The sequence below is a fragment of the Schistocerca piceifrons genome, chromosome 4 (genome assembly GCF_021461385.2).
Source record: "Schistocerca piceifrons isolate TAMUIC-IGC-003096 chromosome 4, iqSchPice1.1, whole genome shotgun sequence".
NCBI classification, from domain to species: domain Eukaryota; kingdom Metazoa; phylum Arthropoda; class Insecta; order Orthoptera; family Acrididae; genus Schistocerca; species Schistocerca piceifrons.
Genome location: NC_060141.1, coordinates 116108750 through 116136468, shown reverse-complemented (window position 1 = coordinate 116136468; position 27719 = coordinate 116108750). Strand labels below are relative to the sequence as shown.

At 45.0% G+C, this 27719-nt stretch overlaps 1 protein-coding gene across 1 annotated transcript in view; it reads right to left on the bottom strand.

Moving 5' to 3' along the window:
* Positions 1 to 1358: 1358 nt before the first annotated feature.
* LOC124795645 (cytokine receptor-like) overlaps positions 1359 to 27719 on the bottom strand; it is a 150928-nt gene continuing 124567 nt past the window's right edge. Inside the window, exon 2 of the mRNA XM_047259717.1 lies at positions 1359 to 3269. Within this exon, the coding sequence (XP_047115673.1) occupies positions 1359 to 3269 (1911 nt within the window). The remainder of the gene's footprint in view (positions 3270 to 27719) is intronic.

Below are 27719 nucleotides of genomic sequence, written 5' to 3'. Positions count from 1 at the left end.
AGACAGTGACCGAAATCTGGATATGCAATATACATTATTTGCGACTGACTGTACCTTTTCCTACGTGGAATACAATCTAGGCCAATACCCTTAAGAAATGAAAGATTTATTGTAAGCAAAACGCACGTACACCTACAAATGATCATACAGCAAACGCAATCTACGTAACGTACGACATTACATTTGCAGTATTTACCCAAGGAGAGATTCACACAGCATACATCACCAAAAGTGGTGCAAATTACATAAATATCGTTACGCACTACAGATGCCATACTGCCATCAATACTGACCAGGCACTGAAATAAGTGTAGCCGTCTGAAGTTGGCCATAAGAACCCGAAGGTGATCAAAGCAATCAAATTTAGTTGCGGTCAATTACCTTAAATTGACAACGAAGGCGAAACAAAGATAATTGTAAGTCATTTTTTTTCTTCATGACACGATTCAATGGCTTCAAATAGAGGGACTAGTGTAGCAGGGGATACAACCCGTCGGCTTTGGACAATGACGTCACAAGTCGCCAAACGAGAAGCGATTCTTCTTAGTGTTGTAGCTCCCTTCAGTAGCTGATAAGTGTTTTTTGGCTTTTTTTAAAAAAAATCTCACGAGATAGAATAAACAGATCCACTTTATTAAGCAATCAGTTAAAAAACGAAACTGAAACATAACAGCAAAAGCGAAAATGATAAACTGCTCTCTGGCGACTTGTGACGTCATTGTCCAAAGCCGACGGGTTGTATCCCCTGCTACACTAGACCCCAAATAGATCAGTGGTCTACATGAGTATTTCGTTTACCGGATGTAGCCAGCTGCCTGCTTTATGCATCAGTTCGCTACTGTCACTAGCGTAACAAGACACTGAACTCATACGACATAAATGACAACATGGCTATTTACATGTCGTTCCAGTAAAAAGCACACTATAGGTCGTTGTAAAAACACGTTTAGCATACACAAACACAATTTTTTTTTGTTTTTTTCTGTGATATTCAATGACACAAAGGTGTACATGCAACACGCGGTGTGCTTTTTGCTGGAATATCTTCGAAATAGATAAGTCACTCAGCTACAGCAAAGAAAAGAAACACTCGCGTGTATCACTAATCCACCTGAATATAGACAGGCAACTTCCCTAACACGCATTGTGGAACAAATTAGAAGTACGACGTAAACAGTAGCGGTTTCGAAATAACAGACCGGCAGTGACGTAATATGGTTAATCTCTAATTGGTTAACAGCTACGGAGTTCAACAAGATTCGGAATGGATACAAAAAATACAATACAAAATAAGCTATGTCACGCGTTCAGCTGTGATTCATTATGCATACGTGTCGATAAAGATGAATGACAGCTCCTCACCTGCATTCTGGTTTCGTGGGCCCGTCTATGGCGCAGTACTGAACTTGATAGTGGGCGCTCTTCAGTCCATTGAGGCAGTCCACCTTGAAGCTGATCTCCAGAAAGGTGGCCGCCGTCTTGAGCACGATCGGCATGGAAACTCGACCGTACACGCTGTCCGGTCTCAAGGTGCAGGTGACCCACGTAATGCCGCTGCTGGCGTTGCCCGCGTTCACAGCCACGCCGAATTCGTACACCTTCCCGGGCCTCGTCTGGATGGTCGCTTCGGCCTTCTCGCTGCTCACCACCGCCGAGTTGAGCAATCCCGAGCAGTGCACACTGGTGAGCTGCTCATTCTGGCACCAAAACACTGTGAACGTCTCTGCCTTCTTCGTCCCCACTTCCGGAAAAGCCCTGTCCCAATTCAGTTGTACAACACCGTTCTCTTTGACGACCGTGACGATTCTCGAAGCCTGAGGCGGTGTCCGCACCTTCTCGGGTATCAGTATAACGGCCGGTTTTGAGCTGCCCTCTTTGTTCACCGCATACACGGAAACTTCATACGCGTTCAGCGAGAGGTTACTGAACCTGGCGTACGATGACTTGGGTTGGGGATCCTCGAGTTCTGGCTTCGCTGTGCCGACCTCTTTAGCCACAACCTTGTATCGGAAATCGTCTCCATTCTCCCGGCAGCGAGGCAGCCTCTTCCAGAAGATGAGAACGTCGCGCGTAGACTCCTTCCCGATGACCTGGAAGCTGCCCGGGGCGAGATCTGGTGGAGATGTGGGAGGCATCGGTTCCGTTCTGAAAGTAAACGTCGCCGGTTCGGACCACACGTCGTCCCCCTTCGCCTTGGCCGGAGCTATATACAGCCGCACGTCGTACAGAAAATTCGCGTACGGCAGGTCGGTGAGATTGAAAGACGACCTCTTCCAGTTGAAATCGGAGGTGTCCACTTGCTTCCACTCGTCTGTCGTGTCGCACTCTGACGTCTCCGACTTGTACAGGAGTTTGTACTTCAGCGGCAGCGGCTTCAGGTTCGGATCTATCTGCCAATGCAGGTACACGCTACTGGTCGTTTTCGATGAACCATTCAGAAACTCCGGCTTGTCCAACAGTGCGTGTGCCCACTGGTTAAATTCGATTTCCTCGAATGTGTGATTGCCGAGAACGTTTTCTGCAGATATTTTGAAATAGTAGGTCTCATCCTTCTCGCGGTACAACGGATCTGTTTTACCGTCCCAGTAGCAGTACCCAAAATTTGGACTGTTCTTATCTGGGCACTTGACGCCGTTGAGGTATCTCGTCTCTGGCAAACCGTACGTGTAGCTGATGCTGTAGGTGGTTTTTATCGGGTTCTCGGGAACCTGCCAAGTGCAGTTGAGATTTTTCAAGTGTCTAGAAACACACGTGAAATTCTCAATCTTCAGATCCCCCGGTGGGTACCCAACATCGACGCGGTTCATGCAGACGGTGGTTGGCTCTCGGCCGCTGGGTTTGAGCAAACAGTAATAGTAGGCGTTGCCTGCGGGTTCAGCATGTTCCATGTAAAGGCGTGCCGTGGTTGAATTCACCACCTGCACATTTTTCGAGGGGACGGGGGACCCGTTCCGCTCGAACGCGATGTCGCTGGCGTTGCTTCCTGCGGTGGCCTTGTGTTCGGCGTCCAACACACACAGTATCTCCAGGGGCTTGCCGTACTCCACTGAGATGTCTCCTGGTGGCACGGTATACCCTGGCTTGTCTTGCAGCTGCATACAATTGTCCGCACTCGCACATGCTGTCGCCACCAGTATCACTAGGACGGACGGCCACAGCATCGTAAGATGCCTCATATCCTCAGCAAACCAGACATAACAATACTTGAATGCAGTTGGCAGCACGTACGCGACGAGCTGCTCACTTCTATCGCTGTAAGGCTGCTCTTTCTAAATTGACCGAAGAGACACAGAATAAAAAATGAGTAGGGTACTGCTACAAGGCGGCAGGCACAAAACAGTCGGATTGCGCACGTCTACAGTAAACAATAAACACACACGCTGAAAACAAGAACGCGAACACGCGCGGAACGCAACTACGCGGCACACTTTCACGGTACACACGACCTCACCCGGAGGCGTCCACTCCGCAACTGTTGAGCTGCTCGACTGCGGAGCTGCTGCCGAATCCTGCCGAGCATTGACGAGGGAAGCCGAAAGCTCATCGGCGCATGCGTAGAGCGGACCGGAGCAACGCTTCTGCGATGCGCGTGGCCTTCCCCCTAGAGGCAAACAAAACCCGGGCCGTATTTTGACGCCAAAAACAACAAACGGTGCGCGCACTCCTTTCCTGGGAATTACAACGTCGCAGGCGGAGCTGCTTAGAAGTGATGTATGCCTGCGAATTCCATTCTTTTTCTCACCGTCACCGTACAAATACGGCACCTATTACATTTCTACCTGCAAACGAAGTCATAATCTTTCCTGTTGGAGTGACAATGCATCACTGCAAGGCTTTGCATGTCCGAAAAAAAAAATACGTTATGTATTTTATGGTATCCCTTTGTCTCCATGCCAACTTAAACAAAAACGCATTAATGGTTCACACATGCATCAAAACAAATAAAGGTATCAATAAATTTGTGACATTTTGGTATTTAATTGTTTAAAAAGAAAACAATGGGAAGTTCAGGGCCGGCCGGTGTGGCAGAGCGGTTCTAGGCACTTCAGTCTGGAACCGCGCGACCTCTACGGTCGCATGTTCGAATCCTGCCTCGGGCATGGATGTGTGTGATGTCCTTAGGTTAGGTTTACGTAGTTCTAAGTTCTAGGGGACTGGTGACCTCAGATATTAAGTCCCATAGTGCACAGAGCCATTTGAACCATTTGAAAATCCAGGATGGAACGTAAAAATATTGTGAAAAGGAACGTTGCTACTCACCATAGAGCGCAGATGCTGCGTCGCAGATAGGCACAACAAAAAGGTTGTCACTAATATAGCTTTCGGCTAGTAACGCCTTCGTCAGAATTAGATGACAAACACACACATTGTGGTATTCGCTATTTTTGGCTTCATTAAAACAGCAAGTAGTTAACACTTTCAGCCAGAAGGCAAATACTTGTTCATAAAGAATGATTATTGTATAATAAGACGTCGCATGGCGACGGTGGAATTTCCTAAATAATGTAATTCATCGTCTTTGGGCGGCAATATAAACAGAAGAATACGGATCGATATGCGATCCTTCACTATTTTGTTAGCTGGAGAACAAATGAAGCCCTGAGCGCTAAACACTTGTACCGTTTTTCTCAAGGAAGACAGACGCAGATTGTGGTGATCTGATCTAATTTTTACTACATGTATAAAAACGTGCTCCGTCTAAGTTTGAGAGGCGTGTAAAAAGAAGAACTGTTATAACTTATCGTGACGACGCACGGGCGACTCAAGAGGACAATGACTATATAAAAGAGCGCTAAATGGACATGAAACGGACATAAAAATCTACCGTCATTGTAGTACTAAGCATAAGGTACGATATATGTTTTAGTTATAATAAATATTTGTTCTGGAAATATTTAATCATTTAGCAGCGCTCATTCCTATCATCTCCTCAGTATTATTTTCGTTTTAATTATGCATCTTGCTAAGATTACAGAGAATTTCCCTTTTGTGTGAAGTTACAGTCGTTCTTGCGCCCTTAAGAACTTCCTGGTCCCTTAGGAAACTGTTTGTCATAACAATAACTTCACGACCGGGTATGATCGTATCTACGATCATGAAGTAATTAGACGATAATGCAATTTCTTCAAAAAATGGCTCTGAGCACTATGGGACTTAACAGCTATGGTCATCAGTCCCCTAGAACTTAGAACTACTTAAACCTAACTAACCTAAGGACAGCACACAACACCCAGCCATCACGAGGCAGAGAAAATCCCTGACCCCGCCGGGAATCGAACCCGGGAACCCGGGCGTGGGAAGCGAGAACGCTACCGCACGACCACGAGATGCGGGCAATGCAATTTCTTAATCAATAGCATGCTAGCTGTGACTACTTCAAGCCACGCGAAACTGCAAGTAAGGGCTATTCACATTTCATAATGCAATATTTTATGACAATGGTCAATCCATGATTCTTACGCCAATTGTGATTGATAAAACAGTAAGAAATCTCAAAATCCAACTTTTCCATTGAATAACAACATCACTTTTATTTTGTTACATCACAACATACACACTCACGCAAACGCAACTCACACACGCATGCCGCGCGGGATTAGCCGAGCGGTCTAGGGCGCTGCAGTCTTGGACTGTGCGGCTGGTCCCGGCGGAGATTCGAGTCTTCCCTCGGGCATGGGTGTGTATGTTTGTCCTTAGGATAATTTAGGTTAAGTAGTGTGTAAGCTTAGGGACTGATGACTTTAGCAGTTAAGTCCCATAAGATTTCACACACATTTGAACATTTGAACTCACACACGCATGATTGCTGTCTCAGGCAACTGAGGCCTCAGTTGCAGTCATGGGTGTGTGAGTTGCGTTTGCGTGAGTGTGTATGTGTGTGTTTGCCATCTAATCCTGACGAAGGCGTTACTGGCCGAAAGCTATATTTGTGACAACCTTTTTGTTGTGCCTATCTGCGACTCAGCATCTCCGCTCTATGGTGAATAGCAACTTTCCTTTTCACAATATTATTATTTAAAAATAGATACACTAAAAATTACATAGTACAATATTAAAAACAAAACGGAAGATGAAATAATGACAACAAAGCTGCTAGGTGCCAGAAACTATTCACAGTCACAGCAAGAAGATTACAATGTCGTCCGCAGAGTGACAGAAAACTATGGTAAAAGTAACAGCCGGAACTCCAGTGACGCAGAGTAACAAAACGGTTTTTCAGTTTCAGAATTTTGTTCAATGCGCCTAACGAATGGATGCAGTAACAACAAAAAACTTGCTCAGATAACTTTAGGGACAACCGTCGATATTTCGACAGGAGCACACGCTGCCATTTTCAACGCAAAACTGCAGCGTGTAAGCGCTGTGCAATTGGATTTTTTTTTTTTTTTTTTTTTTTTTACAGTTGAGAAAGCAGGATCGACGCAGAATTTAAACAAAAGCCGCTATCTCTATTTATAAGGTTACTTGCTAATTTAATTTCCACAACTTACTTAATAACACTATCTCAATAGCTGGAAGTGCATTCCCGGCGGGATCAGGGATTTTCACCTGCCTCGAGATGACTGGGTGTTTGTGTTGTCCTCATCATTTCATCACCGTTAATGATAGTGGCGAGATTGGACTGAGAAAAGGTTGGGAATTTGTACGGGCGTTGATAACCGCGCAGTTGAGCGCTCCACAGACCAAACATCGTCATCAACATCATCTGGAAGTGCATGCCAGAATCTCCGTGTTGTTATATTCCATAGGATGACCGGCGCCAAGACAAGGTTCTGCAGTGGCGAATTTGCTCGGCTGTTGTAAGCGTGTGTGACGCTTATGCTCAGTACAACGGTGTTCCACAGCTGTCCTCATAGTCCGGCCAATATGCGACATGCCACAACTGCAAGGAATACGGTAGACATCCGTCTTATCAAACCAAGCTCACCATTTACGGAACCTTATAGAACGCTGATCCTAGTTGTTGGTCGAGAAACACACTTCATATCATATTTCCGCAAAATACGACCATGCCTGTTCGAAATGCTCGCTGCGTAACGCAAAAAGGCCGTAGACGATGGTGCCATCTCGTAATTATCATCACTTCATTACTCACTCAGTGCACAGTTAGTCGATAGCGCAACGCACGTCTAATATGTCTTTCGCTATAAACATTTTGAAGAAGGATGACTTCGAGATGGCTCAGCTGACAAACTCTCAGGTCCGAGATGACATGGGCCCTGTGAACCAAGGTACGAACTACCCCTTCACGTTGAGCCGGATATTGACAACTACCAGCCAGCAGATACAAGTCAGTGTGAGTAGGCTTCCTGTAAATGGCATGTCCAAACTTGCCATCCACCTTCCTCCTAACCAACACATGAAGAAAGGGAAGACAGCCATTCTTTTCCATCTTCATCGTGAAACCACTATTCGGGTGAACTGAATTCAGGTGTTCTAAAAAGTCGTTCAAATTGTCACTGCCATGAGGCCAAATGGCTCAAATGGCTCTGAGCACTATGGGACTTAACATCTGAGGTCATCAGCCCCCTAGAACTTACAACTACTTAAACCTAACTAAACTAAGGATATCACAAACATCCATGCCCGAGGCTGGATTCGAACCTGCGACCGTAGCGGTCGCGCGGTTCCAGACTGTAGCGCCTAGAACCGCTCGGCCACTCCGGCCGGCCCTGAGCCCAAATAACAAAAGACGCTCTTAATGCAGAGGCTTACGATCTGTATCTTGAAATTACAAGATTGTGCCATGATTTGTTTAACGTCAATATCGATGTTGTATGGTCACAAATTAATGACTATTTAGAGAATTATAAACAAGGTGTTATGTACAGGCATGAAAAGAAAATCAGTAAGCTTTTCTGCCTTTTTCGAAAAATTAAAAAAAAGTGACCGTGTATTTTATCACAGAGTTTTAAATAAGACTAATATCAATTTTACAGAAGCAGAAACTAGTCGGTTAGAACAAGGGCTTAAGTATAATGTTAAACCAGATTTGACTAACAAGTAGGTCGTGCAGAATGTCCTTGTAGACCTGAAAACTGGTTTAGACTGCATAAAAATGGATAGTGCTGTGCAAACTAGGATTCCTTATGATGTAACAAATGTTTTTAGTAAATGTCAGGCTGCTTCCCATAATGCCTCATGTAATGACAAGGTCTTGATTAGAAATATTGATAAGAAACTTAAAGATAATGACGCTCTTATAACGAAAGCTGATAAGGGCTCTTCATTAGTAATTGCATGTAATGAAGAATATATTTCGAAAACCATATCTTTTTTAGAAGAAAATGGTATTTCTAGACTGCAAGTCGATCCTACTCCCTTCCTCCAGAAAGAAATCAGATCAGCTGTTAACAACGCCAATTTCTTGCTTAAGCCATTTCACAAAAAGTCACTTATTAATATGAATCCACAACCTCCCAAATTATGAGCGCAGTTTAAGATACATAAGCTTGACCATCCCATTCGTCCGATTTCGAACAGTCAGAACAGTGCTTATCATGAGCTTGCTAGATTTTTACATGATCGGCTGAAAAAGTCTTTTGTCTTCACTCACTGCTGTTCTGTCTTCAATAGTGCTGCTGTAGTTCGCAAAGTAGAGGATATAGACTGTGATCAGGCTACTTCATTGTTTCGTTAGACATAAAAAACCTTTACACCAATGTTCCCATGCAAGAAACTTAAGATTGTGGACGAAAATCTGCGTAGGTTTGAGAAAGATATCTGTGATGAAGAAATTACAGATTTTATGAATTTGATCACCGTTGTAGTTAAGTACAATTACTTTCAGTTTAATGGGCAACTGTTCCAACAAAATGACGGCCTAGCCATGGGGAACCCGCTAGCCGGAATTCTTGCCAATATTTTTATCAATTCGTTAGAGGTGAAATTCTTTACGTTGTTTTCAGCTACAGATCTGGGCATTTTGTGCTACTGTAGATACGTTGACGATCTATTTGTAGTCTACATAGGTCCTCCTGATGGGATCAACCACATTTTCAATCTGTTTAATGATCTTCATGATAATATTAAGTTCACTTGTGAACTAGAAAATGAAAATCGTCAATTAAATTTCCTCGATCTTACGTTGTCATTAATTGAAAACTGAATTTCCTTCAACATTTTCCGTAAAGAGACTCAAACTGATTAAATCGTTCCAGCTACTTCTACGCAGCCAGCCTCTCACAAAAATTCTTTCTTTTTCTCGGCTATTCACAAAGCACTTACATTCCCCTCTCGAAAGAAAACTTTAATAATGAGATTAATCTTACCAAAACCGTGGCGGGTAATAATGGTTACGAAGCTCGGTTGGTAGATGATATACTCAGAAAGAAGATTGGCAAGAATGGTACTACACTTGTTTCTCTCATCAGCGTCCCAGAAAAATCGGAGAAAAAAATTCTTCTCAATTCCATTTTTAGGTCCAGTGTCATACCTGATTCAAAGGTTGCTTCGGATTAAATACAAATGTAATATCGCCTTTTCTACAAATAACAACTTGAGAAAAAATGTCATCCATAATTTAAAGTCAACTACTAGCCCTCTACAGAATTTTGGTGTCTACAAGATTTCATGTGACACTTGCGGTGCCTATTATATTGGTCAAACAGGACGTGTCTTTTTCAATTCGCTGTAAAGAACATTTTCTGAGGAAAAACGGTTCGTGTGCCCCTAATTCATCTTTCGCAGATCACCTTTTTATCACAGGGCACTCTCCTAAAGGAGTTGAGAAGTTGAAAATTTTGCATATTGAAAAAAAGGCGTAAACTTGATATTTTGGAGGAGCTGGAAATTTTCGAGCATTTACTTTCGAATGACGGACTTTTTCTCAACGAGCGGGTGCAGTTGCGCGAAAGAAGTTATTTCAATGGTATAAAGCCGCTGCTTGACGAGATCTAACACTTTGATGTACCAACTACTTCTTGCAGATTCAGAGATACCTTTTCTTTCTACTTTTTACGGCTCATACACGTAAATTAAAAAAAACTTTTTTGGTTCTTATAACGTGTCTATTATAACAAGCAGTAATGTCATGTAATGGATTATTTCGTATATGTCTTCTTTATGCATTTATTCTGGAATTTTTGTACTACAGCCAGTCATTCATTAGTTGTATTTTATATTATGCAGCATCCCGCTACTGTAATTACTTCATGTACACCGTACAGGTGTTTGTTTATTTCCCTCTCTACAGGTACGAGAGATGTTTACAAAATACCTTGTTTTACCAATTAGCCACCAGATGGCGGTATTGTCTTGAAGTTGCCGTGGCGCACAAGTCATGTTTCAGTTTTGTGTTGACTGTAGCAGAGGACACATGACAGCCCCTAATGGCTTGCACCTCTGTTGCATTTTATTTTAATTCCGACTTTCTGACGCTGTCAGGTATGACCGCAGCTTTCGTATTTTTTTTGTACGTTATGCTGTAACATTTAGTTTTCATTTTGTCCAAAGAAGGTGTCCCTTGTGACACCGAAACCTCGGTTACAAATTGTGTTCGCGACTGAGGGCTGTGTTTTTCAAAGTTTTGTAATAGTATCGTCTACGTATCTGGGAAAAAAACACGCAGATTTCAAAACCGCCGATTTCAAGGCATGTTCCTCGAAATCTTCCACAAACAAATTGGCAATAATAGGTGACAACTGGCTTCCATTCGCTGTTCCATCTGTATGCTCGTAGAATAAAAAGTCACAGAATAAAAAATAAATCTAAGTCAACTTATGTCGAAATAGGTTTGTTAATTCAGCACCAAGCCTAACCTCAATCAACCGTACCGAGTCAGACAGGAGTGACGAGAGACATCACATCAAAAGCTTTCTTTTAGGATTGGCTGAACGGTACTTCATGGTCACAGTCGGACTGTGAATTTCATTCTGTAACTGCCCGACACTTGGCGAAGATTGAACGTTTCCGTGGCTCGGAGTCTAATACTACATCTCGACGTTCTGTGATAAATCTCACGGGGGGAGCATTTGACGACGCAGCTTTACCCATGCTAAGGGAAAGGCTTAATTTTGCACCGATCCCAAGCGTTTGCCAGTGGTTGATTTTATTAGTACTGTTGAACAGGGTGTTTCTAACCTACCTCCTGATGTTGCAGAGGCGGCTAGGAGGCAGGCGTGTCGTGTCTTGACTGGCACACGTCCACCCAATAGTAATATCACAAGAGCTGAAGGGCTACTTTATGTTAGAGTTGATCGGGATATTGTTATTTTACCTGCGGGCGAGGGCAATACTGCCGTTGCTTTGGACGAGCAGGGTTACGTTCAAAAGACGCAGTGTTTACTGTCTGATTCGGCGTATAATAGGAATGGCGCTGACCCGACAAAAAATGTTGAGTCTCCTGAAGGAAAGTTTCTTATCACAGGAGACTATCAGGGGTATTAATACTTATTGTGTTGCTCGGCCTTGGCTATACGCAACCATGCCCCCCCTCCCCTCCTAGATTCCACGAGACAGGAGTTCCTCTTTGTCAGATTGTGACTAACATTGGTGCTCCGACATGTCGTGTAGAAAAACTCCTCGGTACTCTGTTGAGCCCTACAGTAGGTCGGTTTGAGCACCACATTAAGAACTCGGCGGCTTTCTTACGTCCATTAGAGGGAATGCGTTTGAATGACTCCGATATGCTAGTAAGTTTTGATGTGCTCTCTCTCTTTACTCGTGTTCCTCCTCCTGATTCGTTACGTCTGACAGAGGTTAGGTTTGGTGCTGAATTAACGAACCTATTTCGACGCGTGTTGACTTCCACTCATTTTTTATTGAATGACTAGTCCTACGACCAGACAGAGTTACGAAAGGAAGCCGGTAGACACCTATTACTGCCAATTTGTTAATGGAACATTTCGAGAAACGTGCCTTGGAGTCGGCGGCTTTCAAACCTGTAGGTTGCACTCCCGTCGAAATATCGGCGGTTGCCGGTAACGTCATCCGGTTGCACTCCCGTATTTTTATCTGAACATTGTATACGCTGGAAGAAACTCGGGTCTCACAAATAAAAACTTGTTTTTAGCAAAGCTTTCCTGATCGAGTCCTCCCACTTTCCATCGTACAGAGTTGAAAATCTGTCGCCAACATTTTTCTTGCACGACAGTTAGTCTGTTAGTTAACTTATCGATCACGAGAACTATAAATTAGTCTTCAGCATCTTACGTAAAACAGCCAAAGAGTGATTAAATATAGTAAAACAAATTATTGCGTAATTGATGCTCACCGACACACGTAGAACGTGCGGTCACAGGCAACAGCAACCCCATAAGACAGCATCGATTTGCAGAATGCGCTACAGAGGACAGATGAATGGTGTAGGCTCTGGCAGTTGACCATGAACATATAGAAATGTAACATACTGCTCATAAATAGGAAAAGAAATGCAGTACTGTAAAACTACGCTGTTGGTGAGAAATTGTCGGAAACGGTATCTACCGTAGAGAGCGAGCCTAATCCTAGAACACTAAAGGGGGTAAAATGTCACATTGTTACTAAACCATCGAAAATTTTATTATTCCATGATTTATTCAAAGGAAGTCATAATTTATAGTGTATTCACTAGTTAATTAAAATTGTAAGGTCTCCAGTGGTATGCCACATGCAAAATAAGCACAAAATATCCGGTTTTAGACCCTACACTGACAACACCAGATTGGCGGAAACGGCGAAATTCGTACCAACAGCCACTGTAAATGCCGACCTTTTTCTTCTCCAGCGCCGGCCAGAGTAGCCGATCGGTTCTAGGCGCTACAGTCTGAAGCCGCGCGACCACTACGGTCGCAGGTTCGAATCCTGCCTCGGGCATGGATGTGTGTGATGTCCTTAGGTTAGTTAGGTTTAAGTAGTTCTAAGTTCTAGGGCACTGATGACCACAGTAGTTAAGTCCCATAGTACTCAGAGCCCTTTGAACCAACCACTGTAAATTTTACGAGGGTTTAGTAATCTAAGATTAGGCGGAGTAACCAAATAAAAGCAATAGTAGAAAAAGCAGAGGCCACGCTGAGATTCATAGAAAGAATAGTAAGCAAATGTAACTCGTCCACAAAGGAAGAGGCGTTCGAAGTGCTTATTCGGCCGATTCTTGAGTATTGTTCGTCAATCTGTGATTCTTGCGTGAAGAGACGGGTAACGTATCACCTCCCCCTATATACATCTTTCGAAATGACCAAGACTAGAAAATTTTGGGAAGTCAAAGCTAACACACAGGCTTACCGACAATCATTCTTCTCATGAGCCAATCGCGAGTGGGACGAGGACAGGGGAATCAGTTAGCAGTTATAGAAGTACCCTCCACCACACACTGTCACGTGGCTTGCGGAGTACTGATGTAGATAAAGAGGTAATTTTTTAATACTCATAAAATAGTGCCTAAATAGACAATGTGTCGAAATCGAAAGAACACATGTATATAGATAGCTAATCACTACGAAAACGGGCGAGACATAAACTCTACCGTTTTTTCGTCTTCAGCCCTAAGGTAAATTTGATATAAATTTCCTTTCCCGTCACTTGACAGTTATCCTCTTCGTTTCAGCGTAACTGCAGCACCCCACAGCGTCTACCGTCTGTAATCTATACTTTCGCTGAGATATTTTTCCAACCATCCATTTAACAAAACTTTTCAGCAACGTCTCGTGTCGTAATATGTGCTCAACAACTCTCTCTCTCTCTCTCTCTCTCTCTCTCTCTCTCTCTCTCTCCGATTCTTTGTTAGGTTTCTTTTCCCGACCTTGAGTTATTGTAAGATATATTTATTCCTTATTCGATTAATCCATCTCGTCTTCAACGATTTCAGGTAACACATGTTAAAAGTTGCTAACTTTTCTTTCCCACGCCCCAAGTTTCGCACATCAGCAGAGCTGTGCTCCATACGTAGCTTCTCATGAATCTTTTTCTAGTCTTATTGTTTATATTTTTGGAATTCAGTTGATTTTTTTTTTCAGAAGGATATTTTGTATCATACAATCCTCGCTACTACGTATTTTTTGCATGTTGTTTTACTATCCTGTCTGGCAGACTCTTCCATTCTTTTAAAAGTATGTTGCCCAAATTTAACATTTAATCGTCCAGAATTTATCTTCTCTTCTCTAACGCCCTTGTCTTCCTTGAATCTTCGAAATGCCTTACCCAGGCAGTTACGGTTGACCTACAGTTTAACGCGTAAGCCGTACCGCTGTGCAACTCAACATTTTTCACATACGCAAATCGCTGTCAAAAGTGAAAGGCGCGACTAGTCACAGAATGAAACCGTTGGGTCGACTGCGGCTAAACCTTAGTCTTTTGAGTTTGTAGCCGGATACTTGCCTATTGAACTAGCAACAGTAAACGCAGATACTAGCAGCGTAAATTTGTGTTCCAGAAGCAAGTGGTTCAAGTCGCCGGTGAAGCATTCTAGTTTATACACGGTCCAGTCACATCAATGTGGTCACTGCCTATGTTCGACGTCAACGTGCAGTAATAACTCAGAGACGCCAGGTGGCAGCAGTGGCGATGGAGGCTATACAAAGCGTGTCGGATGGTCACGGATAACTGTGGAGTCGTTGTTCTAATACGGAAATGGAGCGATTTATCTCATCCAAAAGGATATTATCATTTGTAAGTAGGCTGTTTATGTTTTCTTATTGGAAACGTTACGTAGCGCTCTGTATGAAAATCATTGGCTGTGCTGTGTGCAGTCTGTGGCTAGTTTGCATTGTTGTCTGCCATTGTAGTGTTGGGCAGCGGCAGCTGGATGTTAACAGCGCGTAGCGTTGCGCAGTTGGAGGTGAGCCGCCAGCAGTGATGGATGAGGTGAGAGAGATGGCGGAGTTTCGAAATTTGTAAGACTGTCATGAACTGCTATATATATTATGACTATTAAGGTAAATACAGTGTTTGTTCTGTATTAAATTCTTTCATTTGCTAACTATGCCTATCAGTAGTTAGTGCCTTCTGTAGTTTGAATCTTTTATTTAGCTGGCAGTAGTGGCGCTCGCTTTATTGCAGTAGCTCGAGTAACCAAGATTTTCGTGAGGTAAGTGATTTGTGAAACGTATAGGTTAATGTTAGTCAGGGCCCTTCTTTTGTAGGGATTTTTGAAAGTCAGATTGCGTTGCGCTAAAAATATTGTGTGTCAGTTTAAGCACAGTCTTGTATAATTGTTCAAAAGGGGACGTTTCACATTGGCTTTCGGGCCAAGGGTGCATGCATTTCCGAAACGGCTAACTCTGTGAACTATCTGCTTGCCTCCGTGGTTAAACTGAGGTGACAAAATAAAGGGATAGCGATATGAATATATGCATGTAGCGTTTTTATCGCGTACACTGGGCATAAAAGGGCAGTGGATTGGTGGAGCCGTCATTCGCACTCTGGTGATTGATATGAAAACGTTTCCGACGTGATTACCGCCGTACGAGGGGAATTAACAGACTTTGAACGCGGAATGGTAGTTGGAGCCAAACACAAGGGACATCCCATTTCGGAAATCGTTAGGGAATTCAGTATCCAGAGCGCCGAGGGCGTACCCGGAGTATCACATTTCAGGCTTTACGCCTCACCACGGGAAACGCAACAACGCACTGCCCGACGGCCTTCACTTGATGACGGAAAACAGCATCGTTTGCGTAGAGTTATTGCTAACACACAAGCAACACTGCATAAATCAATGTGCGGCGTACGACCAACGCATCCGTTCGGACAGTGCGGTGAAATTTACCGTTAATGGGCTATGGCGAAACAGACGACCGACGCGAGTACCTTTGCTAAGGGTTCAACATCGCCTGCAGCGCCTCTCCTGGGCTGGTGACCTTATCGGTTGGACTCTGTAAGACTGGAAAACCGTGGCCTGGTCATATGAGTCCCGATTTCAGTTGGTAAGAGCTGATGGTAGGGTTCGATGTGGCGCAGACTTCACGAAACCGTGGACGCAAGTTGCCGACAAGGCAACTGGAAAATATTTTGTCCGACTACGTGCAGACCATCTGCAGCCATTCACGGACCTCATGCCCCAAGCAACGATGGAGTTGTCACCGGGCGACAGCTGTTCGCTATTGGTTTGAAGAACATTGTGGACAATTTGAGTGAATCATTTGGCCAACGAGATCCCCAATACAAATGCCATCGAACATTTATGCGACATAATCGAGACGTCAGTTCGTCTACACACGAAGTAGATGTAGATCCCACAGACACAGAGGCAACTGTAGTGCATCACGGGTCGTAGGTGACAGGATTGGATTGGACTCGATTGTTTGGGGGAAGAGATCAAACAGCGATGTCTTCGGTCTCATCGGATTAGGGAAGGACGGGGAAGGAAGTCGGCTGTGCCCTTTCAAAGGAACCATCCCGGCATTGGCCTGAAGTGATTTAGGGAAATCATGGAAAATCTAAATCAGGATGGCCGGACGCGGAATTGAACTGTCGTCCTCCCGAATGCGAAGGTGACAGGAGTGAACGACAGATGCGGCGATGTGTACGATCAGATATGCAACTATCGCCCAGACGAACCAAGAGGTTACCAACAGTGTCTCCTCATCGACCGTTCAGCGAACGTCGCAACATATGTGCCTCAGCAACAGAAGCCTGATTCGTGCATCCATCCTGACTGATTTTCATCGGTGATTAAGGCTGTAATTTGCACACCAATACCGCAACTGGACACCCATGAGTGGCCGAAGATGGCCTTTTTAGATGAATCATGTTTTATGCTCCATCAGACAGGAAGCAAACACTCTGCAACAATCGTCAGGAGAGTCCAGGCCGGAGGAGGGAGGGTTACGGTCTGGGGATCTTTACGTGGGATTCCCTGGGTGATCTCGCCATCCTGGAAGGCACAGTGGAACAACACAAGAATAACAAGTATAACCCTACATGCAGTTTGTTTTCCCTCGGCAGTATGGCATCTACCAGCAGGACAATGCAACGTGTCACACAGCTCGTAACATACGTGCATAAGGATGAGTTTACAGTACTCACGGATTTGAACTGTCTGTGGGAGCACCTCGATCGGGTTGTTCATCTGGCCACGGCACTGGAGCCGTGGCTCCACATCCCTGTCGGTAGCTTCCAGAACCTCAATGACTCTCTCCTTGCACGTTTTCTAGCGGCCCGCGCTGCAAAAGCTGGTTATTCAGGCTTTTGACAGGTGGTCACGCTAATGTGACTGGACAGTGCTTTTGCCGTAGTTCATTTAAACGTTTAAGCTGGAACGGCTTCTTGACAAAGGGTATCTCGTGTCCATCATTGCCTAACTGAGTGAGTGTCACATCCATGACGAATTTTGTGTCTATGGTGAATGTCTGTAGATGGCAGCAAGATTTCTGACACGACTGGTGACTTTTTGTCTATGGTGGAACTGTTGTCACGCGCGTTTGCTTTTTACATCAGCAATCGAGTGTAAGCACTTTTTCCTAAGAGGAGGTTTACTATCTTTGGCCCGAAAAAAAACATGTTCTTTGAGAATTTTTTTCTCGGGGTGTGTTGTAGATATCAATGTCAAATTTGGTCAAAATGTTTATTGATATTTTCTCAACAAACTGCAACTTTTTCGACTGCAAATGTCGAAGAGCAAAGGCGGAAGTGCCGTCAGAACGAAACAAAATTTCGATGTAGACCTCCACGCGTGGTATGTCACAGGTCAGCCGGCTAGTCTGAAATCAAAACTGAATTGACGTTAGCGAAGTATACAGGGTGTTACAAAAAGGTACGGCCAAACTTTCAGGAAACATTCCTCACACACAAAGAAAGAAAATATGTTATGTGGACATGTGTCCGGAAACGCTTACTTTCCATGTTAGAGCTCATTTTATTACTTCTCTTCAAATCACATTAATCATGGAATGGAAACACACAGCAACAGAACGTACCAGCGTGACTTCAAACACTGTGTTACAGGAAATGTTCAAAATGCCCTCCGTTAGCGAGGATACATGCATCCACCCTCCGTCGCATGGAATCCCTGATGCGCTGATGCAGCCCTGGAGAATGGCGTATTGTATCACAGCCGTCCACAATACGAGCACGAAGAGTCTCTACATTTGGTACCGGGGTTACGTAGACAAGAGCTTTCAAATGCCCCCATAAATGAAAGTCAAGAGGGGTGAGGTTGGGAGAGCGTGGAGGACATGGAATTGGTCCGCCTCTACCAATCCATCGGTCACCGAATCTGTTGTTGAGAAGCGTACGAACAGTTCGACTGAAATGTGCAGGAGCTCCATCGTGCATGAACCACATGTTCAGTCGTACTTGTAAAGGCACATGTTCTAGCAGCACAGGTAGAGTATCCCGTATGAAATCATGATAACGTGCTCCATTGAGCGTAGGTGGAAGAAAAAAGGGGTCCCAATCAAGACACCACCAACAATGCCTGCACAAACGTTCACAGAAAATCTGTGTTGATGACGTGATTGCACAATTGCGTGCGTATTCTCGTCAGCCCACACATGTTGATTGTGAAAATTTACAGTTTGATCACGTTGGAATGACGAAACTAAAATGAGCTCTAACATGGAAATTAAGCGTTTCCGGACACACGTCCACATAACATCTTTGTTTATTTGTGTGTGAGGAATGTTTCCTGAAAGTTTGGCCGAACCTTTTTGTAGCACCCTGTATAAGATTCTTTAGGAGTTGTACCTCACTTAAGTTTTTTGGACCATAGGAAACCAAATGGCGGTCATTTGAAACAAATAGGGTTTTTTCATCGATTTTTCAACGTCGTCGGCCAAGTAAAAATATTTATAGTTGAAGGATCGGAATAAAAGTCGTACAACTCCTAGACAATTTAGTTAACTTCGTCGGAAACAAAGAATCATGCCAATCCGTTCAGTAGATTTGAAGTTACCATTCCGCGAGATAAAAAAAATCATTTCGAGAAAAACGCGTTTGAAGTTTTGACTACATGCAAATGCAATATTATGCAACTTATGTTCAATTTGCTATTCCGGGTCCATAAACTAGTCGTTCTTCTTCCTCATAGAGAGCGTTCTGCTCGATCTGGGCCATACTGCGCTGCTCCAGAGCCGTTCGTACGGCAGGTGACAAGCGGTTTTCGGCCGCTTGAACCCGGTGGTCATCCGAATGCTTCGCGAACTGCGTCGAATAGTGTCTCAGGGTGACGTCCATCATTGTCATGGTCTTCAGAATTGCTGAATACTCTTCGTTGTAACTGCTCACTGCCAGGAAAGCCGCAATCTCCGCAGTCTTCGCACCAGAATGCAAATGCTTGGGGGCTAACTTTCACACACACCCGATCAAACTTTCATTTGAATTTTGTGTATTTCCTCCCAAGTACCGGTACAATAACTCGTCCTCCGAAAGGGCCTCTTAGATCGGATGAATCACTTTTTTAACTTCTTTGGAGAGCGGCTAGTTGTGTTGATATTCGTCAAGACGTCCGATAGCCTCTGCAATGCGCCACTTGTACCAACTGGTTTTCCCAGCCGGACAATTTTGCTGTTGTGGGTGGTCATCCGCCGAACACTTGTGCAAATACGTTGCCCAAATTGCCTTCTTCATCTGATCCACCGAAGTGGAATGCCGTCGGGTTGCCAAGCCGTAGTACCTCGTAAGCTCTTTGATCACTTGATCCTTGGGCAAGCACAAAGAATAATTTTTCGTGGCTACAAAGACGAAATTCCCGAAAACAACTGGTGCTCGAAAAAGGCCGATTTCAGGCAGGTCCATTTTTTTGTTCAACCGCGAATAACAAACATTTCCGTTCCGTATTCGGAAAAACCGTCTCAGAGGTGGATTGTAAACACTTTTATGGATCCAAAAATGCAATTTAAAAAAAATCGATTTTTTAATCAAAAGATAGCAGACCTCCCCTTAAAAGAAGATAACGCTGCAGGAAAAGCATACTGTCCATCGCCACGACTTATAGTGGAAACTGTCGATTGTATCGAATGAGCATTCTACAGTATAAACAGTGTATATCATCGAGCAAATCAGAAACGGTCAAGCAAACATTTCGACATCATTTATTGATCCACAACTTACGTAATATTGTAATCGTCGTAACACTTTTGTTAACAGCCCTTTGGTTTTAACACAATAAAACGTGTAGCAGCACGTTTTAAAGTAACAGTAAACTGTATTTTTTAATACAACCTAAGTATTACTGGAGGTGAAAGTATGGCAGAATGATAATAGTGAACGGGGGTCCGGGCCCTTTAATTGCAGTGCCAAAACTCTCAGTTGCATGAACACTGTTGGTATCAGTTATGTGAATACACTTTCCTACAGTTACCGGAAAACTGCAGTGACTGCAACGCAGAAGGCATGTCCTGAAAGTAACTTTTCGGCAGCTACAGCTGCTGACGCCATAGTCACATTAACTTCAGAGACTAATTACAGACACACATCTGGAGCCGCCGCTCTCAAAGACAGGCACTATATATAAAGTTGCTGCTTCGTACCTCTTCATTAATCCTCAGGAATAAGATTGTATCTCAGTGTCGTCATAACAAGGCCTCCGCGTTGGAAGAGTTGGCACGCTGGACGGCTGACGTGCTGCCATCTGTTATAGTGGTAGCAGACTCATGATGCTGTGTTCCAGCACTGCATCTGAAAACAGCCCACAGAGCCGAAGTGGAGGTGGTTGATATACTAGTTAACTCCGTGTGCTCTTCCAGAGAAACCTTCAATTCTTCTCCTAAAAACAAAGTGTCGCACTTCTCTCTATCGTAGCACTGAACGACTAACCTGGGACTGGGTGAACCGGTTCCAGTTGCAAGTAAAACCCCGACATCGTGTTAAACTTAATGACCTATATGCACGTTCTTAGATTGTATTCATGATACATCGACATGTTGTGGAATGTGTCAGCTGACCTACAAAAATAGTTTTTTTTTTCGGCGAATCCTAGAGCACGTGCTCTTCATTTACACTCATTTTCAGAAAAAAAACAGGATGCTTTGAACGACTAGAGACAGAACGTTCATATTCACAGGAAATGTACATTACTATGTTTTGCAGAAATTATTAGCGTTTCAGTTGCCTCGGTTCAGCATGTGCCCTGTTGTCTAGTAGGTACAGGGTCCGCCATGGTCCCTCATAACTTGTTCCGTGCGTAATAGCATCAACGCGTATAAGGCGCGAATGGCATTCTACGAAATAGTCATTATGCTGCGTTCAGCTGCTTCCAAAGTTCATCTGTGGTGGTTGGCATTGGGTCACAGCGCTGCACCTGTCATTTCATCATATCCCACACATTTTCGATTAGCGACAAGTCTGGTGATCTGATCGGCCAGGGAAAAAGGCTGACATCCCATGATACCAAGAAGGCACGTGTTCGTACAGCACATGTGGTCGTGCATTGTCTTTTTGACAAATGGCTTCTGGGGTGTTGTGCAGAAAGGACGTGGCTACGTATCGCAAGATGTGATTCACGTACGTCACACTGTTCACAGCGTGCTGGACACGCACCAACTGCGATTTGTGGTAGTAAGCAATAGCACACCATACGGCCTTGAGCTGGCGCTGCGTGTCTCGTGAGAATGCAGTCACTGTGATGCCACTCCACCTGTCTGCGGCGAACCAAAATGCAGCTATCATTTTCAAACAAATAGAACGTGGATTCGTCCGAAAACATTATCTGACGCCATTCCTGTCTCCAGTGGCGTCGTTCCATACACAACTACCATCTAGCATGTTCCTGCACATTAGTCAAAGCCGGCCGCTGTGGAAGAGCGGTTCTAGGCGCTTCAGTGTCAGTTAGACCGTCAGCGAGAGCGCACCGCTAGTTCCTGCTACTAATAAGGCGAGTACACCGTTCGTTTGTTACATATTTTTACAAGCTTCGAACAGGAGCGACTGCAATAATGGATAGGAACTGTGATTGTTGTGTACAGATGCGAGCTGAGCTGGCGACCCTTCGCTCACAGCTTCAGGCTCCGTTAGCTTCCGTCACACACACACACACACACACACACACACACACACACACACAAAAGTGTGTGAAATCTTATGGGACTTAACTGCTAAGGTCATCAGTCCTTAAGCTTACACCCTACTTAACCTAAATTATCCTAAGGACGAACACACACACCCATGCCCGAGGGAGGACTCGAACCTCCGTCGGGACCAGCCTCACAGTCTACGACTGCAGCGCCTTAGACCTTTCCGTCACACAGCTTGAGGCTGCTGCCAGGGGGCGTCACTGTGGGGGATCGGACGCGGGGATGCGAGGGACGTCGAGCACGTCCCACGTGTCCTCCGATCGGTCCACTGCTGTGACCTCCCATTCTACTGCCTGCACTGAGGTTGACCCCTCACCCGTGGTCGAGTGGGAGATCATTCCAAAGTCTCGCAGGCAGAGAAAAACATTCCGAAGGGCCGATCGTAGGGCCTCCCCGGTTCGTTTGACGAACAGGTTTCGGGCGTTGTCTGTGGCTGACGATGTCTCTGAGGCGGATGCAGTCGTCCACCCTATTCCAGAGGAAGCTTCTCGGCCCGCAAGGTCTGGGCATTCACAGATGGTGGGTTTGCTGGTAGTTGGGAGTTCCAACGTTAGGCGCGTAATTGGGCCCCTTAGGAAAATGGCTGTCAAGGAGGGGAAGGAAGCCAGTGTGCATTCCGGGGGGAGTCATTCCGGATGTGGAGAGGGTGCTTCCGGATGCCACGAACAGTGCAGGGTGCAGCCAACTGCCGGTGGTTGTTCATGTCGGTACCAATGACGTGTGTCGCTTTGGATCGGAGCAGATTATGTCTGGTTTCGGGCGGCTAGAGGAAATGGTAAAACTGCCTGTCTTACTTCAGAGATTAAGGCGGAGCTCACCATCTGCAGCATCGTCCATAGAACTGACTGTGGTCCTCTGATGCAAAGCCGAGTGGAGGGTCTGAATCAGAGGCTCAGGCGGTTCTGTAACCGTGTAGGCTGCAGATTCCTTGACTTGCACCATCGGGTGGTGGGTTTCCGGGTTCCGCTTCATAGCTCGGGAGTCCTCTACACCCAGGAGGCTGCTACACGGGTAGCGGGGGCTGTGTGGAAGGGACTGGGAAGTTTTTTTGTGTTAGAGGGTCTCAGGGAACCACAGAAGGGGCGTCCGTCTAGTAGTGGGCAGGTAATACACAGTAAGGTAGTTGTAGAAACGAATGGTATTGTAAATTGTCGTAGCTGTGTTGGGAAAGAACCAGAGCTCCAAACCCTAATAGAAAGCACTGAAGCAAAAATAGTTGTAGGTACAGAGAGCTGGCTAAAGCCAGAAATAAGTTCAGCCGAATTGTTTTTCAAACAATATAACAGTGTTCAGAAAGGATAGATTAAATAAAGTTGGTGGTGGAGTATTTATTACTGTCAGAGGTAGTTTGCCTTGTAGCGAAATTGAAATAGATAGTTCATGTGAAATAGCATGGGTAGACTAAACTATTAATTGGATCGTTTTACCGACCCCCGACTCAGAAGACATAGTTGCTGAACAGTTCAACGAAAACTTCTCATTTCAAATAAGTACCCCTCTCATACAATTATAGTCGGTGGTGACTTCAATTTACCCTCGATATGCTGGAAAAGTTATATGTTTAAAGCCGGCGGCAGGCATAAAACATCATCCGAAATTGTACTGAATGTTTCTCAGAAAATAATTTTGAACAATTAGTTCATGAGCCCACTCGAAGCGTAAATGGTTGCGAAAGCATACTTGACCTTTTAGCAACAAATAATCCTGGACAAATAGTGAGTGTTGTGACGAATACAGGGATTAGCGACCACAAGGCGGTTGCTGCAGGCTGAATACCGTAACACCTACAACCATCAAAAAGTAACGCAAAGTATATCTATCTAAAAAATCTGATAAAAATACTCTTAACGCCTTTTTAAGAGACAGTCTTCACTCCTTCCGATCTTATCATGTAAGTGTAGAAAAGTTGTGGAATGTTTTCAAAGAGATAGTATCAACAGCAATTGAAAGATATATACCACATAAATTAATAAGTGATGGTACTGATCCCCCATGGTACACAAAATGAGTCAGATCGTTGTTGCAGAAGCAACGAAAAAAGCATGTCAAATTTAAAAGAACCAAAATCCCCAAGATTGGCAAAGTTTTACAGAAATTCGAAATATAGCGCGTACATCAATGCGAGATGCTTTTAATAATTTTCACAACGAAATTCTGTCTCGAAATCTGACAGGAAACCAAAAGAGATTCTGGCCATAAAGAAAGTACACCAGTGGCAAGACGCAATCAATACCTTCACTGCGCGATAACAACGGTGAAGTCACTGATGACAGTGCCACTAAAGCAGAGCTATTAAATGCGGTTTTCCGAAACTCCTTCACCAAAGAAGACGAAGTAAATATTCCTGAATTCCAATCAAGAACAACTGCCAAGATGAGAAACATAGAAGTAGATATCCTCGGTGTAACAAAGCAGATTAAATGACTTAACAAAGGCAAAGCCTCCGGTCGAGATTGTATACCAGTCAGGTTCCTCTCAGAGTATGCTGATAAAATACCTCTATATTTAGCAATTACATACAACCACTAGCTCACAGAAAGATCCTTACCTAAAGACCGGGAAATTGCTCAAGTCACACGAATATCCAAAAAGGGAAGTAGAAGTAATCCGCTGAATTACAGGCCTATATCAGTAACGTCGATTTGCAGTAGGGTTTTAGAACATATACTGTATTCGAACATTATGAAGTACCTCGAAGAAAACGATTTATTGACATATGGCCAGCACGGATTCAGAAAATATCGTTCTTGTGAAACAAGTACTATCGGCAGGGGATGTCAAATTGATTCTACATTTTTAGATTTCCAGAAGGCTTCAGACACCGTTACTCACAAGCGTCTTCTAACCAAACTGCGTGCCTACGGAGTATCGCCGCAGTTGTGCTACTGGATTCGTGATTTCCTGTCAGAAATGTCACAGTTCGCAGTAATATCCGGTGTTCTCCAGGGAAGTGTTATAGGCCCTCTATTGTTCCTGATCTACACTCCTGGAAATTGAAATAAGAACACCGTGAATTCATTGTCCCAGGAAGGGGAAACTTTATTGACACATTCCTGGGGTCAGATACATCACATGATCACACTGACAGAACCACAGGCACATAGACACAGGCAACAGAGCATGCACAATGTCGGCACTAGTACAGTGTATATCCACCTTTCGCAGCAATGTAGGCTGCTATTCTCCCATGGAGACGATTGTAGAGATGCTGGATGTAGTCCTGTGGAACGGCTTGCCATGCCATTTCCACCTGGCGCCTCAGTTGGACCAGCGTTCGTGCTGGACGTGCAGACCGCGTGAGACGACGCTTCATCAAGTCCCAAACATGCTCAATGGGGGACAGATCCGGAGATCTTGCTGGCCAGGGTAGTTGACTTACACCTTCTAGAGCACGTTGGGTGGCACGGGATACATGCGGACGTGCATTGTCCTGTTGGAACAGCAAGTTCCCTTGCCGGTCTAGGAATGGTAGAACGATGGGTTCGATGACGGTTTGGATGTACCGTGCACTATTCAGTGTCCCCTCGACGATCACCAGTGGTGTACGGCCATTGTAGGAGATCGCTCCCCACACCATGATGCCGAGTGTTGGCCCTGTGTGCCTCGGTCGTATGCAGTCCTGATTGTGGCGCTCACCTGCACGGCGCCAAACACGCATACGACCATCATTGGCACCAAGGCAGAAGCGACTCTCATCGCTGAAGACGACACGTCTCCATTCGTCCATCCATTCACGCCTGTCGCGACGCCAGTGGAGGCGGGCTGCACGATGTTGGGGCGTGAGCGGAAGACGGCCTAACGGTGTGCGGGACCGTAGCCCAGCTTCATGGAGACGGTTGCGAATGGTCCTCGCCGATACCCCAGGAGCAACAGTGTCCCTAATTTGCTGGGAAGTGGCGGTGCGGTCCCCCTACGGCACTGCGTAGGATCCTACGGTCTTGGCGTGCATCCGTGCGTCGCTGCGGTCCGGTCCCAGGTCGACGGGCACGTGCACCTTCCGCCGACCACTGGCGACAACATCGATGTACTGTGGAGACCTCACGCCCCACGTGTTGAGCAATTCGGCGGTACGTCCACCCGGCTTCCCGCATGCCCACTATACGCCCTCGCTCAAAGTCCGTCAACTGCACATACGGTTCACGTCCACGCTGTCGCGGCATGCTACCAGTGTTAAAGACTGCGATGGAGCTCCGTATGCCACGGCAAACTGGCTGACACTGACGGCGGCGGTGCACAAATGCTGCGCAGCTAGCGCCATTCGACGGCCAACACCGCGGTTCCTGGTGTGTCCGCTGTGCCGTGCGTGTGATCATTGCTTGTACAGCCCTCCCGCAGTGTCCGGAGCAAGTATGGTGAGTCTGACACCCCGGTGTCAATGTGTTCTTTTTTCCATTTCCAGGAGTGTATATTAACGACATTGGAGACAATCTGAATAGCCGTCTTAGATTGTTTGCAGATGATGCTTCCATTTACCGTCTTGTGAAGTCATCAGATGATCAAAACGACTTGCAAAATGATTTAGATAAGATATCTGTATGGTGCGAAAAGTGGCAACTGACCCTGAATAAAGAAGAGTGTGAAGTTATTCAGATGAGTACCAAAAGAAATCAGCTAATAGTCGCACAAATCTGAAGGCTGTAAATTCAGCTAAATACTTAGGGATTACAATTACAAATAACCTAAATTGGAACGATCACATACATAATATTTTGGGTAGAGCAAACCAAAGACTGCCATTCATTGGCAGAACACTTAGAAGGTGCAACAGGTCTACCAAAGAGACTGCTTACACTACGCTTCTCCACCCTGTTCTGGAGTGTTGCTGTACGGTGTAGGATCCGCATCAGGTGGGACTGACCCTGATGACATCGAGAAAGTACAAAGAAGGGCAGCTCGTTTTGTATTATCGCGAAATAGGGGAGATAGTGTCACAGAAATGATACGTGGAGTGGCAATCATTAAAACAAAGGCGTTTTTCGTAGCGACAGGATCTTCTCATGAAATTTCAATCACCAGTTTTCTCCTCCGAATGCGAAAACATTCTGTTGGCACCCACCTACATATGGAGAAATGATCATAACGATAAAATAAGAGAAATCAGGGCTCGCACAGAAAAATTTAAGTGCTCGTTTATCCCTCGCGCCGTTAGAGAGTGGAACGGTAGAGAGACAGCATGAAGGTGGTGCATTGAACCCTCTGCCAGGCACTTTATTGTTAATAGCAGAGTAATCACGTAGATGTAGATGTTCAGTCTGAAACCGCGCTGCCGCTACGGTCGCAGGTTCGAATCCTGCCTCGGGCATGGATGTGTGTGATGTCCTTAGGTTAGTTAGGTTTAAGTAGTTCTAAGCCTAGGGGACTGATGACTTCAGATGTTAAGTCCCATAGTGTTTAGAGCCATTTGAACATTCGTCAAAGGTAGATGCGCACGTAACCCATGCTACTAAATGGCAACTGACTGTCACCCCCCGATAGTGTACGATGTGTTCCACTGTTGAGTCACAGCCTAGGAGGATGCAGATCTGTGAACCTTTCTGCACATGCCCGTTGCACTGCCAAAACATTTCGTCCGAAACGAGCAGCAATTTCCCGGATGGATGCATCACATTCTTTCATGCCAATAATGGGTCCTCTTTTAAACTCACTGATTTGTCGGTACGTTTCGCGCATACTTCTGCGAGGCATCCTGCACATCTGCTCAAACCACACTGATCCGTTACCTTCGGTTTATAGCGACAACGAGAGCCGCACGCACATTTTGCCGGTAGGTTGCGCCGCGATATCGATGTT